Source organism: Lathyrus oleraceus, chromosome 5 (assembly GCF_024323335.1).
Source record: "Lathyrus oleraceus cultivar Zhongwan6 chromosome 5, CAAS_Psat_ZW6_1.0, whole genome shotgun sequence".
NCBI lineage: Eukaryota > Viridiplantae > Streptophyta > Magnoliopsida > Fabales > Fabaceae > Lathyrus > Lathyrus oleraceus.
Window position 1 is genome coordinate 91042244 of NC_066583.1, and position 18192 is coordinate 91060435.

Sequence of the window (18192 nt, forward strand, 5' to 3'; positions counted from 1 at the left end):
TCACATTTCTCTTAGAAGTCTGATAAGCTTTTGCCTGGTTGGGGATAGACCGACCGGGACCTCCTTTCGGCCTTATTTCCGAAACCTTCAGTAGTTTCGACCATCATCACTTCAAACGATTCAGTAACGAGGCTGATTTGGAAACCTCAATAAGACCATCAGTAGTCTCTACCATCATGCATTCGAGAGGCTCTGCGTACAAAACTTCCTCTATCTTCAGAGGGTCGGAATCCACCTGCATTTTTGGCCTTTTACCCAAACTGGAGCCTTCCTTCTTTCAGAGCTTTCTGCACCAAATCCCTGAAAAGAACACATTGGTGAGTTTTGTGACCAAGGAATTTATGAAATTTACAAAATCCTTTTTTTTTCTTTTGTTCTAGGGGAGGGTCTTTTAAACCCTGAGGGATGATAATTTGACCATCTTTTACTAATAGATCAAAGATTTCGTCGCACTTAGACACGTCAAAAGTATAGGTCTTAGCTACGTATTTGTCTGTTTTCTCTGGTTCGATATGGTTTTTCCCATTCGAGGGCTTCAAAACCTTACACGCATACGGAGGTCCAAGCTTAAGTTCTGCCACGCTAACCTCACTCATGTCGACTATATCTTCATCGTCAGAAGAAACTCCTTCGATTGCGATGTAGGACACTTTTTCTTTCTTATGATATCGACCCGCCTTGGACTTCTCAACTTTCAAGCGTTCGATACGCCGAACCTTATCAACCAATTGGGCCATATCTCTAGGATACTGAGTATATATCTTTTTCCTTATAGAATAATCTAGACCCCTAGCCGCCATCTCGACTAGTTCGTGTTTAGGGACTTGGGTAAAGCATCGTGCTTTCAGCAGTCTAAACCTGTTTAGATACTGATCAACTGACTCAGCAACATTCCGCTTAACGCTAGCTAGTTCTTTGAGGTTGATCTTCGATTGTCCCATGTAAAATTATTCATGGAACAATCTCGCTAACTGTGTCCATGTTTGGATTGACTAAGGAGGTAGCGTTGTGAGCCATGTAAACGCATTTTTTGTAAGAGAACTTGGGAAGTATTTTAACTTCAAGTCCTCATTGTTCGCTATGTCGCCAGCCTCGGTCTGGTACCTGGCCACATGCTCGACGGTGGATTCTTCAGTATCCCCAGCGAACTTGGTAAATTTCGGGACTTTCCACCCCCTAGGCAATTCTGCCTGTAAGACAAAATCTGGTAGAGGCGAAGAGTAAGTCAGCCGCTGTAGGCATGGACTTACTCCGTTTCGCACTATGATCCGTTCGACGATAGCCTCTAAGTTTTGTTCCCCCATGGTTGCATCGTGTCGAACTTGTCGGACCACCTGGTCAAGATCCTAGTTACGGTTAACTAGTACCACGGGGGGCCTTCGTGCCACCCTTGGGATCTGTTCGAATTCCTGATATTCTTGTTCGACAGTATCATCCGTCATTTCCTCTTGTCGAACCAGTGTTTTTGGTCGAGGAGGAGGCATAGGATTCCGACAGACCTGAGCCCTTAGGCCTCCCAAAAAATCTCATATCCTTATCATTTGGGTTGCCAACTGTTGGTAACTCTGCGTCGAATCCTGGATCAATGGCCTCAATATGGTACTCATTTGCTAAGTTAGCATGTGTACCATTTCATGATTACTTTCGTCCATCTGTTGTCTCATAACGACGACAAAACTTGACGTAAAAGTTAGGACTGACTGAGACATCAATCTGAAACTCGGGGGTCGACCGAATGGGGTTGCCAAAGGTCCAAACCCTTGGTAGCGAGGGAATGGCGATGATGAGGTATCGATGTAAGTCGAACCGGGGTTATGCATATTTTCCATAAACTTAGTCGGCATTCCCAACGTTCGGTGCATGGGGACCCTGAAACTGGACATATGTTGCTCAATGGTTCCCATGATTGTTGGTGTCAGCATTTGTGACTGACACGGCGTCAGAATTGGCCCCACAAACGCTGTCGAAACCGTCGATGCCACGCTAGAGCCGATATCGGCAGCCTGGGCGTCGGTGTGTCTCCTGCCGAAGACGCTTCTTCGTGGGGTCTAGGAGACGTCATTTTCAACTGCGCAATCACATACACTTAACACTCTCGAGGTCCCACCGGGTGTGCCAATTTGTTGGTTCGTCAATAATCTCTAGCCTTCCTATAAGAGGGTTACTTGCAGGACCGACTACAAAGTCCTGGACTTAGTGTTTGAGCGTATGGTTTGTTGGTAAACAATGTCTTTGAAAGATTTAAAAGGAGTAAACGTAACTCTTGATGAGTTAGGAACGTGGTAAAAGTAAGGCGAAAAGGGAAACATATAAATGGTAAAGCAAGAAACAAAAGAAAACTTGGTAATATTAAATGACTTATGAATGTAAAATGGAGGCAAAATATATTTTGTGGGGAGATTGACTCTTTTCTCATAAACGCTTTGATAATTCAAGTTTTACTCCTACTGCAAATGTTCAAAATGCCACCCCCTAGAATCTCACATAACACTGGTTTAAATACTAATTGAAAATAACCATCTGGAGGTTACAAAACCATCTCATGATGCCACACGTCGGTCCACTTCCCCCATTTTGATAAATAACTACCCACGTTCTTTGAGTGCCCACGACTGCCTTCACCATTCAAATCCTTCGACTTTGACCGAAGCTTGCAGATGTCGACCTATGGATGTGTCCACCATCTTGTCGAGGATGCTCCGACAAGTTCCCTAATCGAAACCGACTTTCTTCTCTGGCCAAAATTGGTCAGCTAACACACTCCCATGCAATCATGAAGATGTTTCGTAACCGTCATTTGTGATTGTTCATGTTGCCTCATGGGACCCTTCTAGAGATCGGATCCGACATGTTCATCTACCAGAGTCACTACGTGACCGAATCCGACTTACTTATGTCTTGTAATAATGTTCTCCTTGACAGAGATCCGACCTACCTAGGGGTTATGCAATTCGACTTATTTACCCTTTTGTATTCGGTTTACAAACGCTCTTTGAGAATTCCGGAATACACACTTTTAAACTTACATGTGTAAACAGATGTGATATATATATAGGGCTGGACAACGGGCCGGGTTGGGCGGTTTCGGGCCTAAAAGCCTCACCCATCCTAACCCGCGGTTAAGCCATATAAGCCCATTTTCGCCCATTTTTGTAATCGGTTTGGACGGGTTGCGGGTTATGCAATCGGTTTAATCGGTTTTATTGGGTTGATATTATTTTGAGCCCAATAATACATTTTGATAATATTTTGAGATACAAATTACTACAATTTAGATTCAAAATAAATTCAAAGTATCAAAAACTTCAATCCAAAATAACAACTGTTATGCTACTTCCACACAGTGAGAGGTTCATGTGTTCTACAAGACTGTCTTGGAGATAGCAGATCCCTGACATGGCCCATGTAAACTTCCAACATACTCATTGAAAAAGTAAAAGAGGACGAAGCATCCATTGAAGCATCCATTGACGCTTGACGAAAGAGTTCTTCAATAGCTCGAGGAATAATCCCTAACTGCTCATTTGTACCATCCTAAAATTAATCATATACAATCAGAAACCACAACATACATTGGATAACATTAAGAAGAAAGAAGAAAGGAGGATACCATAAAAGATCCATTAAAATAATAGATCCTGCATCCATTGTTATGGGCCTTTCAATCTTCTCTATTTGTTCTACTGAATGGATAGATCTTCCAATGCCACCATGCATACATATGATTTTCTTTTCAATAAGAGCAGCGAGTGGAAGATGGTTAAAAAGTTGATTGAATCTTGTCCACGCCCATATGCCGTCATTTTCACCCTACAAGCACCTAGTTAGCTGCAGAATTGAATCTAAAAACACAATCAAAACAAGTATGTCTTCGCCTTTACCATTCGTTCAATGCACTCTATACGAAAACCAAATAATGCATTTATGTCAGCAGCTTCATGATTTCCACGTATCAAGTGAACATTGTCAGGATATTCAATCTGTACAATCACAAGAACAACAGTAAAAGTCAATTATAACGACAATGAAGGCCAAATACAAAAGTATCTGGCATCTTTTTATAGCTAAAAGTATCTTGCCTTAAGAGCAAGTAGTAAGGTAATGGTTTCCAAGTTGTGCTGTCCTCGGTCAACATAATCTCCTAAAAACAGGTAGTCAATATACCTGAAACAAAAAATATTTAACTTATATAAAAAAATGATCATTTTAAGTAGCATAGCAGGAGAACAATGCATTCAACAAATTCTCACTTAAACGTTAACTAGAAAATGAGTTATTTACACGACAAACTGAAACAAACCAAGGCTGCATTTGGATTGGCTTATGAACAACGTATTTTAACTTATCTATTGACATGGGCACTTGTTCGATAGTAGTTTATGAAAATAGGAGGTTGTGACATGTCCATAAGATGTTTACATTTTATTTCAATAAGCACACCATTATAGCTTATAGGAAAACAATTTAATTATGTTTTCTCTTGGATTATAGAAATGGCTTATACATAAGCGTTAATCCAATCAACAATTAATTAAGTTGTTTATCCAAATTCACCTCAAGGGATGAATTAAACTATTGTGTTAAGAAACAAACTGCACATATTAACTTAACACACAACATCACCCTGCATGTTTTACTGCAAATCACAATAAAAGTAAACATTTCTACAAATGGTTTTTGGATGGAAACATTTTTTGACATGTTGTAGAGTGCAGATGCAACAAACCATTCAGAAGAAGTGCATGCTGAAATCCACATTTCAAAGGAAAGGAATATTTTTAGAGCCAATCAAATAGGGCCTCAAGTGCACAATAACTGTATTTTAAAGGTTGAAATTGAAACCCTGATACTAAGTGCACAATAACATCCACCAGGGCCTCAAGTGTATCTAACGTAAAATTTCTTGATGTATCTATAAGATGTACCAACAAATACTCTTAACAAGAATCTGATGATCTGCTTTCCAAGGAGTTGTTAATTGAAAAAAAGATGTATGGTTGACATTTTATAATATGATAGTCTAAGACTCGAATGTTCGATCTAAATTCTAATTGACGCACAAGAATAAAAATATCCATGATTAGATAGTGTAACAGAGATAGAGAAGGGCTGACTAGTACTATAAGCTATTTTGGCAAAGGAATGTTAATCTACCCATGTATACATGTAATAGACTTACGTGATGTCTCTTGCGGTTGAAGGAAATCCATATTCATCAAATAGTCGCATCAAATCACCAAACTGACCATGAAGATCACCAAATACTTTGACAGGAGCTTTCAGCTGAAGAACAGTTGGTTCGTGCATAAATATTTGCTCAGCAGCATAGCAAAGCTCACCCACTTCATAAGAATCCAAGAAGAACCGCCTATTTGCAGGCGCTTTCCAGTTGCGAGGCCTGAGCAAATTTGAAATTATCTGGCAAGAAGAGAATGACAAAAGTGATTATCTAGTATAATATATGATAATTAAATGGGTAGCCGTGTTAGGTTCAAACAATATAAAGGAAGAAGAATGTGCATCAGATAATGCTTGCCTTTTTATGTAAACCCTGAGGGGATTTCTGCCTGGTGAACTTTTTGTAGGATATGGTGAATCACTATTTATGGGAAGCATGCGTCTGCTTTCATTTTCAAATTGATCGAGTGACAATTGTCTCACCATTCCACCTAGGTTACCTATAGCCTCTTTAGCAACTACAACCTACAATAAAATTATATTAATTTGCATCCTTGAGAGATATTCCATCAGTTATAAGCAAGGATTCCAAGCACATACAGCTCTAGGATGAAGGTGAACATCTCCCTCTGTGTCACTTCCATCTGCAACTGTGTCTGCAGCATGTGAGTTGTCATCTGACACAGATGTTTCATCAGCGGGACTACTTGATATAGCTTGCACAGATTGCCAAATAGCACTAGCTGCCTCAGCTTCAGCAGCTGATGCCTCCCTCAGTTTCTCCAGAGAATATTTGTCCAAGCTGGTAAAATCAACACATATCAAATTGTCATAAAATTTAAATAGTCCGTGCACAAGAATGATAAGCTAGAAGTGTTTAGCTTCTAAAAAAGAAAAACAAATAACATACCCTGGGCCACCAAATGACGGGGTTTCTGGTCCATCATCCAAACTTGGTGTGTCTCCATTATAATTTAAGTTAGGCTGATTAAGTTAGACTGAATCAGAGTTTGAAACCTGAGTTTCAGTTTCTGAAGGCAGCAGTTATTTCCATTCCCATATAGTTTACACCAATTGTTTCTCCTGTTTTGCTAAACACAGGTTCTACATATATCAAAAATGTCTTAGCTCCAAATTCTTCCTGCATGGCCTCAAAATGTTCTATTGACACAATTAGCAATACTTCATATAACTAATGGACAACCGACCATGACATTACCAACTTCAATTCATAATTAATTAGTAGTAAATCCAACTAAAAAACCACATAGATAATTAATACAATAATATATTGTTTGATGCATACCAAAATTTGGCTAGCTTGAATATCTTCAAAATCCACAGGACAAAATATATATTATTTGACCATTGAGTAGTCACAAAATATAAGTCACATATGACTTCAAAAAACATAGTTGAACTGAAAAATTAAACAAGAAAAATATTAAGCTTTAAAAAGGAATAAAGTAATAAATAAATCAAATTAATAAAGTAAATATACCTCCATAGTACTTTGAGAGGTGGAAAAAACATTAGTTGCTTCATAGAATAACTTTAAAAAAGAGATGAAAGCTCTAACAATGTCCCAATCATCACTACTAGGAGGACTACCTTTTCCAAAGAACTCCCTATAGCTCGACTCTTCATACTCAAGCTTATCAAAAGCAGCTTGAAACTTCTCTGCAGCCTCAAGCATCAAATATGTCGCGTTCCAACGAGTTGAAACATCGAGACATACTAGTTTTTTACAAGTTATTCCAGCAAATTCAATGCACTCTTTAAACTTGGTTGCCCTATGAGGTGAGGACTTGACAAATCTAACAGCATCCCTAACACTAGTAATAGACAAATGCTTATCTTTCAAACCCTCATTTACCACCAAATTCAATATGTGAGCAGCGCACCTCATATGAAAACATTTTCCATCCCCCATCATCCCATTCATAGTTGATATTTTTCTATGCAAATATGCTACAGCTACATCATTTGAAGTTGCATTATCAACAGTTATGGTAGACACATTCCTAATTCCCCAATCCCTTAACACCTTTTCAATCTTCCTACCTACCGTATCACCCTTGTGGTTTGGAATAACTGTGAAGCTTATAATTCTCTTTTGATAGTTCCATTCGTTATCCACAAAGTGTGCCGTAAGGGTTAAGTAGTTTTGATTTTGGATAGAAGTCCAACAATCAGTAGTAAGTGCTACTCTATTGCAGTCAGACTTAAAGAAGGCTTTTAGTTTTTGTTTCTCATCCAAGTGTAGCTGAAAACAGTCTCTAGCTACTGTACGCCTAGATGGGAGAGTAAACTAGGGCTGCATTACTTTAGAATAGTACTTAAAACCTTCCCCCTCAACTGCACTAAATGGTTGTTCATCTAGAACCACAAAAATTGACAAAGCTTTTCTACAAGCTTGCTTGTCAAATTTGGAGCTAACATGACCCAAACTAGATCCTTCTGCAGAGGGGTATGTCAGAATAGTTTGGGTGGGATCAATGGTTCTAGGCTTCTTTGCACATTTTAGAATGTGATGGTTCATGTTGGTGGTGCCATGAGTCCTAGGGTCACATAGGTATTTTTTGTGGCAGTGTCTACAAGCTGCAGTTGGTGTATCAACTAAGTCATCTGGTAATCTAATAAAGTGCTCCCAACAAGCAGATGATTGCCTAGAACCATTTGCACTAGCTTTCATCTTCTTTGTAGGTTGGGTATTAACTAATTCTGCTCCAACAACTTCAGTTGTTGCTGTTGAACCAACTTCATTCATGACATATTGAGTAGGTATAGTTTGATTAGGCTGACCCATCACTGAAAAATGACGGAGCCATAATCAACATAATTGAAGGAAAAGCAGGTTGCAAAATTTAAAATAGAAATCAAGTAAAAATTGGCTATTTGAAAAAAGTCATTAACAGATAAAATAACATGAAAATAGATGATAGCTATTTGAGTTGAAAATGAAATGCACTGAATTTCTACAATAACTTAAGAACGTTTGGATAACTTACTTCAGCTTATTAACCAACATAATTTACTTTTAATTATAAGTTCAACAAGATAATTTGTAAAAACAATTTGAAAGGTCCTAAGAAAAGCACTTAAAGTATGAAAAAAAGTAATAAATGGTGCAAGCTCTTACTTGTTTTCTGCTTTAGACAAATCATAATCAGAAACAACACCAACATGCAGAGAATAAAGAACAATTCAGAAATAATTTTGATGACAATCCTGCAAAATTATGGTTAATTAATCGCATCAAATTTGTTTATATCAATGAAGAATACTACAAATGCAGTCAATGTCACTCATGTTTGTATAAATGCAGTCAATGTCTGAACTGATTGAAAAGATAAGAAAAACCTGAGGAAAGAAACGGTGGGGGTGTATAAACAGTAATCGTGTGGTGCTGATAAATTCACCACATGGAAATAGATCCTAATTATAACCCTAACTGGAGTGTATAACACACATTAACCTAATTAACCTTAACATCATACACTCCATGTCTAACCATATCACTTCTATGTCATCACTCATTCTTTTCCATCCCTTGCTGAACCATGTCTCACACGCCAATTCAGTTTCATAACATAGGTCAACAATTTGGTTATCTTCAGTTCGGTTCAAGTGCATTTCACAATGGGAAGCAAATAAATAACTCAAAGTCTCAACAATCAATCAATACAATTACCAAATATGAAGACAATTAAAGGAGTTGCAACTTGCAAGGTGCAGCATTTCAACCATTTTGGCACAAACACTTTACATCCTCAATAAACAACAATATAATAAAGTTTCTTTAATTTCACAAATTTTCTAGAAATTGCTCAGCATAAAACTGTTGAAGACTAAATCCAATCAAAATAATGCGTATAAAACTCCAAAAATCATCAACCACATGAAATTCATAGGTACGTTACGGTGCGTTTCCGAGCATCATCCGAAAAACCTCATACTCCACCGTATATAAAAACCTAGGTGGTGAACGGTGATTGAATACATACCGGAACGGAATTAGCGGTGAGTGTGTTGGCGGAAAAGAGCGGCGAGCCACGAAGTGTTGGAAGATGAGTTGAGGTGTGGAAGCAGCGGAAACCGAAAGCGGCGTGTGGATTGAAAATTGGGCGGTGAGTGGTGAGAGTTGAAGGTGGTGGGTGGTGAATGATGGTGGTGGAACGATGTTGAGAATTGAAGCTAGAATATTTTCATGGAGGTGCGGCTGTGAGTGAGAGAACAAAAAATGCTTTGGCTGTGAGTGAGAGAACACCGTGTGAGTGAGAGAACAGGAAATACAGAATGAACTTTGGCTGCTGGAAAACCCTAGGAGGTATCTCAATTGGGCGGGTTAGGGTATCCGCGGTTCAGAATTTTGAACCCGACCCGCCCATATAAACCCAATTGAAACTGCTATATTTTAATCACTGGCCCGATAGACCGTTTGAACCCGTCCATTTCGGTTTTCTTTTTCGGTTACCGGCGGATTTGGTCGGGTGAACGGATCTTGTCCACCTATATATATATATATATATATATATATATATATATATATATATATATATATATATATATATATTATATAATATATATATATATATATATATTATATATATATATATATATATATATATATATATATATATATATATATTATATATATATATATATATATATAATATATATATATAAACATGTCAATTTGTAAAAAGAGGTGACGTAGGTTATTTGAATTTTCAAAATTAAAGGAATTGTAAAATTTGAACCAAAAGATATTGTAAAATGCACACACAATATACATAAAACAAAAATTGCAGGTGTACTTGTTTAGCGCTCCCTCCAAAACGGTGACACACTCAAAGTCTTGCACAGTTGACAAGTATCACCGGGAACGAAAACCCAAAAAAAAATAAAAATTATACTTTCGATTTTTCTCACCGTCGTTCTTCTATGCAATGTAGGTCATCGGAGAATGGCCAAATGTCACCGGAGCAACGTTGATTCAATAGCTCTCAATCAACGCCACCATGCCAAAAACACCACCGCCGACAACTTCTGCATCTCCGCCTCGTCGATCCGCCGCATCATTTTCGACGCCGTGAGCTGCGGCGGAACTTCTCGCCACCGACATCGCCAACGCGAGGAACTCCACAGCGACATTAGCTCTTCTTCTTCGGCGGCAAGTTTTGCATCCGTTACCGTTAGCCACAAAGAAAAGAAGCATGTTCAAGAAGAGAAGTGTTGATAATGGAGGATCCCATACAGAAAAGCTTAAGAATGCACATAAAGTGTGCAGCAGAATGTAAAGAAGAAGAAGAAGGAAAAATACTGTTGCATTGATTGATATTGGAAGAAGATACAATGGTGCTATATATACACAAGTAGTAACCAATCTAAGCCTGCCACCTAAGCTAACAGAAATACATTATATATACAAAGCTATATACAGATCAAGAATACAAGTATGAACAAAGGATGTATAATCCAATATGCCCCCTCAAGTTGGACTGTGGATAGTGCAGAGTCCTAACTTGGAAAGGATAGAGGAAAAAGCAGGAGAATGCAAAGGCTTTGTGAAAACATCTGCTAGCTGGTCATTGGTGGAAACAGGAAGCAAGTGGATGAGCCTGGAAACGATTTTCTCTCGAATCACATGGCAATCAAGCTCAATGTGTTTACTTCTTTCATGGAATGTAGGGTTATGCGCAAGGTAAATGGCAGATTTGCTATCGCAATATACAGATGCAGGCTGTGAAAACTGTACCATTAGGTCATTAAAGAGAAATTGCAGCCATTGAATCTCACAAGTGAGAGAAGCTAAGGCTCTGTATTCAGCTTCTGTGGATGATCTGGACACAGTATTCTGCTTCTTGGACTTCCAGCATAACAAAGAATTACCAAGAATAACACAAAAGCCAGTGATGGATTTTCTTGTGGTAGGACATCTAGCCCAGTCAGAATCAGCAAAGGCACATAGTTTGAGAGGACTAGAGGCTGAAAGAAGTATACCTTTGGCTGGAGAGCTCTTCAAAAACCTTAGAACTTTAGTTGCAGCCTGATAGTGTGGAACAAGTGGCTTAGATACAAATTGACTCAAGTGCTGCACTGCAAAAGATATATCAGGCCTAGTGTTGGTGAGATAGATTAACCTGCCAATCAACTTTCTGTAGGAGGTAGGATCAGGCAAAAGTTCACCATCAGTAGGAGAAAGCTTGAGATTGGGATCAAAGGGAATAGAAGAAGGCTTGGCTGCTAGAAAACCTGTATCTTCCAAAAGCTCAAGAGTGTATTTTCTCTGGTTCATGAAAATACCTTTTGAAGATCTAGCAATCTCAAAACCCAAAAAGAACCTGAGCTGGCCAAGGTCTTTAATCCTGAACTTATCATCAAGTATGTGTTTAACATGATGAATCTCCTGTAAAGAATTGCCGGTTAACACAATATCGTCGACATAGACAAGGATGGCAGTGAAAGTATCCTTGGTAGATTTAACATAGAGAGAATGATCAGCCTGTGATTGAGTATACCCCAGAGAGATTAAGAAGGTTGACAGTTTTGAGTACCACTGTCTACTGGCCTGTTTGAGACCATATAAAGACTTTTGTAATTTGCATACCGGAGATGGAACAGTTGAAGTGAGACCAGGAGGGAGTGTCATATATACCTCTTCATGTAAGTCACCATGAAGGAAGGCATTATTAACATCCAACTGTTCCATATGCCAGCCCTTTATTGCACCAACAGATAACAAAACTCTTACTGTGGTGATTTTGGCTACAGGAGAAAAGGTGTCAAAGTAATCTACACCTTCCATTTGAGTGTATCCCTTAGCTACCAGCCTAGCTTTATACCTCTCAATAGAACCATCAGCCTTATATTTGATTTTGTATACCCACCTGCAGCCTATGGGAGTTTTTCCTGGTGGAAGTTCAACAACCTCCCATGTCTGGTTTTCTGCAAGAGCCTGTAGTTCAATATTCATGGCTTGTTTCCAACAATCACTCTTAATAGCTTGAGTATATGTTTTAGGTTCAGTGTTAGATGAAATAGAGAAACAAAAATGCTTATATGCAGGAGAGCAATTGTTATATGTAAGCACAGAAGATAAAGGATAAAGGGCATGGGAATGAGGTTTTGAGAGAGAGGAGTAACAATGATAATCCTTTAGATATTGGGGAGGGTGAGATGACCTAGAAGACTGTCTTAATGGAACAGAGTTGTTATCTGCAGAGGATTGGGGAATTAAACCAGTAGAGGAAGAACCATTGGATAAAAGAGTGTTATGTTCTAATGTATGCTCAGAGTGAGTACTAGGTTCTGGAAAAGGTACAACAGGTAGGCTAGGGGTATAGCTGTTGGAGGGGACAGAGTTATCGGGAGAAGAAGTATCAAAAGGTACAGAAGAATCAGAATTATGGTGGTTGAAATCAGGAGAGGAGTTGGCACAGTCATTAGTGGATGTGGACACATCAGAGGATAAAGACAGATCGGTACTGGATTGAGTGTGAGGTATGGGAAAAGGTAGGTCATCTAAGTTTTGGCTTGGTGAGGGATCTGCAGGACTATTATCAGAATGAGCAGAGTTATGCTTAAAGGGAATTGTGTTTTCATAGAAGACAACATTCCTTGAGACAAAAATATCATGGTTATGGAGGTCATATAAAATGTAGCCTTTTGTACCATCTCTATAACCAAGGAAAATACATTTTCTAGCTCTAGAGTCAAATTTTGCTCTGTGAGCTTGGAGTGTGGTGGCATAGCACAAACATCCAAAGACCTTAAGATGGATAATGGAGGGAGGTTTACTGAATAGAATTTCATAAGGACATTTTGATTTGAGTAGGGGTGAAGGTAGTCTGTTGATTATGTGGACAGCATGTTGGATGCAGAAGTTCCACAAGTTTAAAGGGATGTTTGAATGAAAAAATAAGGACCTAGCAACATTAAGTATGTGCTGGTGTTTTCTTTCCACCACTCCATTTTGTTGGGGTGTTTCGACACAAGTCCTTTGATGAATAATTCCTTGGGATAAAAGGAGATCTGCAAGAGCTATGAACTCAGTCCCATTGTCAGATCTTAGGCATTTGAGTGTGGTATGAAATTGGGTTTTAATGTATGCTATGAATTGGATAAGGCTTTTTCTGGTTTGGTCTTTGGTTTTGAGGAAAATAACCCATGTGTGCCTACTGTAATCATCAACAAGAGTGAGAAAGTATTTATGTCCTAAGGTAGAAACAGTGGAGAAAGGTCCCCACAAATCAGCATGCAAAATATCAAAAGGAGCAGAAGAACATGAAGTGCTATTAGGAAAAGATAACTTTCTTTGTTTAGCAAAGTGACAAGAGTCACAAGGAACAACATCTTTATTACAAGGAATGAAAGGAAAAATTTTAGAAATCGCTTGTAAACCTGTATTGGATAAATGGCCTAATCTTAAGTGCCAAAGAGTACAAGAATTTAAAGCAATAGAAGGATTTGTGGATTGATGAGCTGTGGATTGATGACTTGTGGAGTCAAGGACATATAGTCCTCTTTGCAGGCTAGCTATACCAATCAGAACCTTGGAATGAGTCTGCATGATATGACAGTTGTTAGCAGTGAATTGAACTAGGCATTTATTGCTATCTATCAATTTAGCAACAGAGATGAGGTTGACATGAAAACTTGGAATATAAAGCACATTGTGTAGAGTTAAGGATGGAGAAATGTCAATAGTACCAGAAATGGATGCTACAACTTGGGAGCCATTTGGCAGACTAACAGGAATAGGGACTATGTTTTTGTATTGAGTAAAAGAATCAAAATTGAAAGTAAAGTGATCAGTAGCACCTGTATCTAAGATCCAAAGATTAGGGTTCTTACCATTCATGTTGGAGGCATGAGAATTCATAACAAAAGGGGATGTGGAGACAGAATTAACTGTGGAATTAAGTTTGGATTGTTGGAGTAAAGCCAGAATATTGTTGTACTGCTCCTGAGTAAAACCAAAAGCAGAAGGTGTTGAACCCTGAGGAGAAGCTTCTGTAGCACTGTTAGCCGTGGCAGTTGCCGGAATCTTGCCTTTGTTCTTAAAACCTGGAGGATAGCCATGCTTTTGAAAACACGTTTCCACTGTGTGATTAGTTCTTCCACAGTGAGTGCAGATCCTGTTGGTTCCTTTGGAGCCGTGATAACCCTGATTCTTGACTTTGTAATTAGTGTTACCCTGTTTGGCAGCATAGTTTCCTTCAGTAGTCTGGACTTGTAAGGCAACTGTTTCCTCAGCAGTGCTAGCAGAATGATTATCGCCATTGATGGAGCTATGCATCTCTCTTTCTTGTTGTATAACAAGTGAGAATGCGTAATTGATATCAGGAAGAGGATTCATCATCATTATTTGTGATTTGGAATGAGTAAATTTTTCAGATAATCCTTTCAGAAACCGTATAACGTAATCTTGCTCTCTGTATTTCTTGATGGAAGCTATGGCACCACAAGAACACTGAATAGCGCAAGAACAGAACGGTATCGGTCGATAGTTCTCCAACTCATCCCACATGACCTTAAGCTGAGTGAAATAGTTAGATACATCGAGAGTACCTTGACGAAGCTTGTAGAGATCCTCTTGAATGTCTGAAATGCGGAAGATATCGCCATGTGAAAACCGAATCTGCAGATTCTTCCAAACTCCTGCGGCACTATCAATCCATAAAACCGATTTGGCAATCGATTCGGAGATTGAACGCTGAATCCATGCAAGAACCATTGTATTGCATCTAATCCATGGCGCGTACAATGGATCTGAAACTGGGGGTTTGGTTAGGGATCCATCAATAAACTTGTCCTTGTTTTTGGAGATTAGGGAGATTTGCATAGAGCGCGCCCAAACGTGATAGTTCTTATCGTTGAGTAGCGGAGTAACAAGAACAAGAGCTGGATTTTCATTTGGATGGAGGTAGTAAGGGTTTGCAGAATTGGTTGAAAAATCGGCATAGCTCTGGTTTGCCATTGAAGCTAAATCAAGAACGGAGAAGAAAGAAATCGCGAACAGAGATGAAAAGAAACGCGAATAGCAAAAAAAGAAAGCAATGGCTACCAGAGCATTGTATGCTCTGATACCATGTTGATAATGGAGGATCCCATACAGAAAAGCTTAAGAATGCACATAAAGTGTGCAGCAGAATGTAGAGAAGAAGAAGAAGGAAAAATACTGTTGCATTGATTGATATTGGAAGAAGATACAATGGTGCTATATATACACAAGTAGTAACCAATCTAAGCCTGCCACCTAAGCTAACAGAAATACATTATATATACAAAGCTATATACAGATCAAGAATACAAGTATGAACAAAGGATGTATAATCCAATATGCCCCCTCAAGTTGGACTGTGGATAGTGCAGAGTCCTAACTTGGAAAGGATAGAGGAAAAAGCAGGAGAATGCAAAGGCTTTGTGAAAACATCTGCTAGCTGGTCATTGGTGGAAACAGGAAGCAAGTGGATGAGCCTGGAAACGATCTTGTCCACCCCTATATATATATATATATATTATATATATATATATATATATATATATATATATATATATATATATATATATATATATATATTATATATATATATATATATATATATATATATATATATATATATATATATATAACATGTCAATTTGTAAAAAGAGGTGACGTAGGTTATTTGAATTTTCAAAATTAAAAGGAATTGTAAAATTTGAACCAAAAGATATTGTAAAATGCACACACAATATACATAAAACAAAAATTGCAGGTGTACTTGTTTAGCGCTCCCTCCAAAACGGTGACACACTCAAAGTCTTGCACAGTTGACAAGTATCACCGGGAACGAAAACCCAAAAAAAAATAAAAATTATACTTTCGATTTTTCTCACCGTCGTTCTTCTATGCAATGTAGGTCATCGGAGAATGGCCAAATGTCACCGGAGCAACGTTGATTCAATAGCTCTCAATCAACGCCACCATGCCAAAAACACCACCGCCGACAACTTCTGCATCTCCGCCTCGTCGATCCGCCGCATCATTTTCGACGCCGTGAGCTGCGGCGGAACTTCTCGCCACCGACATCGCCAACGCGAGGAACTCCACAGCGACATTAGCTCTTCTTCTTCGGCGGCAAGTTTTGCATCCGTTACCGTTAGCCACAAAGAAAAGAAGCATGTTCAAGAAGAGAAGCATGAGAAGCTACTGGATCTCCTGAACGTACCGGTGCATGTAACGGATGCGGAATCGAAGAAGAAGGAAGAAATGTTGTTAGAGCTGAAGCAAGTGGTGAAAGAATTGCGCGATGAGGACTCGACGAAGCGGAGAATGGCGGCGGCGAGAGTAAGGTTACTGACGAAAGATGATACCGAAGCGAGAGGCTCACTCGCTATGCTCGGAGCAATTTCTCCACTCGTTGGAATGCTTGATTCAGAAGACCTTCATTCTCAGATCGATTCTCTTTATGCATTACTCAATATCGGAATCGGCAACGATGCGTGAGTTTTTCCCTCTCTCTGAGAATGTGATTGTTCTATGATCTTTGTAAATTGGTTTCATACATTTCTAATTTTGTTTGATATGATTTTTTTTCTTTTGCTTTTTATTTGATTAATAATTGTGCAATTTTGTGTTTGATCTGATACAGAAATAAAGCAGCGATTGTAAAAGTTGGTGCTGTTCATAAGATGCTGAAGCTAATTGAATCACCCGGTGTTGTTGATTCATCAGTTTCTGAGGCGATTGTTGCGAATTTCCTTGGATTGAGTGCTTTGGATTCTAACAAACCAATAATTGGATCCTCTGGTGCAATACCTTTTTTAGTTAGAACCCTTCAGAATCTAGATAAAAGTAGTAAAACTAGTTCCCAAGTTAAGCAAGATGCTCTTCGAGCTCTTTACAATCTTTCGATCAATCAGACCAACATTTCGTTCGTTTTGGAAACCGATTTGGTATTGTTTATGATAAACTCAATTGAAGATATGGAAGTGAGTGAGAGAATCCTTTCAATTCTAAGCAATTTGGTGTCAACTCCAGAAGGTAGAAAAGCTATCAGTGCTGTTAGGGATGGAATAGCAATTTTGGTTGATGTATTGAGCTGGACAGATTCGCCTAAATGCCAAGAGAAAGCTTCATACATTTTGATGATCATGGCACACAAAGCCTATGCTGATAGGCAAACCATGATTGAGGCCGGGATTGTGTCGGCTTTGCTCGAGTTGACGCTTGTAGGTACTGCATTGGCGCAGAAAAGGGCATCAAGGATATTGGAATGTTTTAGGGTAGACAAAGGGAAGCAGGTTTCTGGGAGATGTGATGGTGGAAACTTAAGTTTAACTGTCTCTGCACCTATTTGTGCCTCGTCGTCTTCGACGGATGGAGGAGGTAAAGAGTATTTAATGGAGGAGGTGAACATGATGAGCGATGAAAAGAAAGCAGTGAAGCAATTAGTTCAGCAGAGTTTGCAGAACAACATGATGAAAATAGTCAAGAGGGCTAACTTGCGTCACGATTTCGTTCCTTCTGAGCATTTTGCTTCACTCACTTCGAGTTCGACGTCAAAGAGCCTTCCATTTTGAAAATCTGCAGCTGCTGATGAACAGAGTTAAGTTTATGAACCATGAAATTATCCTCCATAGCATAATTACATTGATCTTTTGGTCTTGTAACTGTTTTACTAGCAGTGGTGTAATTTGTTAAACATTTACTGTGGGATTGTTGGCTGTAAAATCCTTTAATTTTGCTAGTTAAGTAAATGCATTAAGTACTCATTAATTATTTATTTAATGCCACATGACCTAGTTCCATTAACAGGTAACAGATCTATTATATGGTAAACTGGATATACGGTTGAATGGAAACATGACCTGTTTGTTGCAAAAAAGAATCAATTGACAATTACATTTTCTTCGTAGTACGTGCGCACAATCACAACATGATGTTTGTCACCCATATGTAATGTTATCTTCTTATGGGTGCTAACTTTAACTTTGTTGACTTTTGGTGTGTATATATATTCA

General features: G+C 38.7%; 2 protein-coding genes and 1 pseudogene across 2 annotated transcripts; 1 reads left to right on the forward strand and 2 right to left on the reverse strand.

The window, feature by feature from the left end:
- Positions 1–3330: 3330 nt before the first annotated feature.
- LOC127078906 (serine/threonine-protein phosphatase BSL1-like) lies at positions 3331–6171 on the reverse strand (annotated as a pseudogene).
- Positions 6172–6202: 31 nt separating this feature from the next.
- On the reverse strand, positions 6203–7987 carry LOC127078907 (zinc finger BED domain-containing protein RICESLEEPER 2). The gene is made up of 5 exons (XM_051019321.1): positions 7518–7987; positions 6680–7472; positions 6590–6598; positions 6398–6433; positions 6203–6319 (listed from the first exon to the last, which is right to left on the reverse strand). Exons 1-5 carry the CDS (start codon positions 7985–7987, stop codon positions 6203–6205), a joined length of 1425 nt encoding a protein of 474 aa, XP_050875278.1.
- Positions 7988–15915: 7928 nt separating this feature from the next.
- LOC127087774 (U-box domain-containing protein 3) lies at positions 15916–17954 on the forward strand. Its single transcript, XM_051028704.1, has 2 exons — positions 15916–16671; positions 16821–17954. The coding sequence occupies exons 1-2, from the start codon at positions 16100–16102 to the stop codon at positions 17749–17751; spliced, it is 1503 nt and encodes a 500-aa protein (XP_050884661.1). The 5' UTR covers positions 15916–16099; the 3' UTR covers positions 17752–17954.
- The last annotated feature ends 238 nt before the right edge of the window (positions 17955–18192 follow it).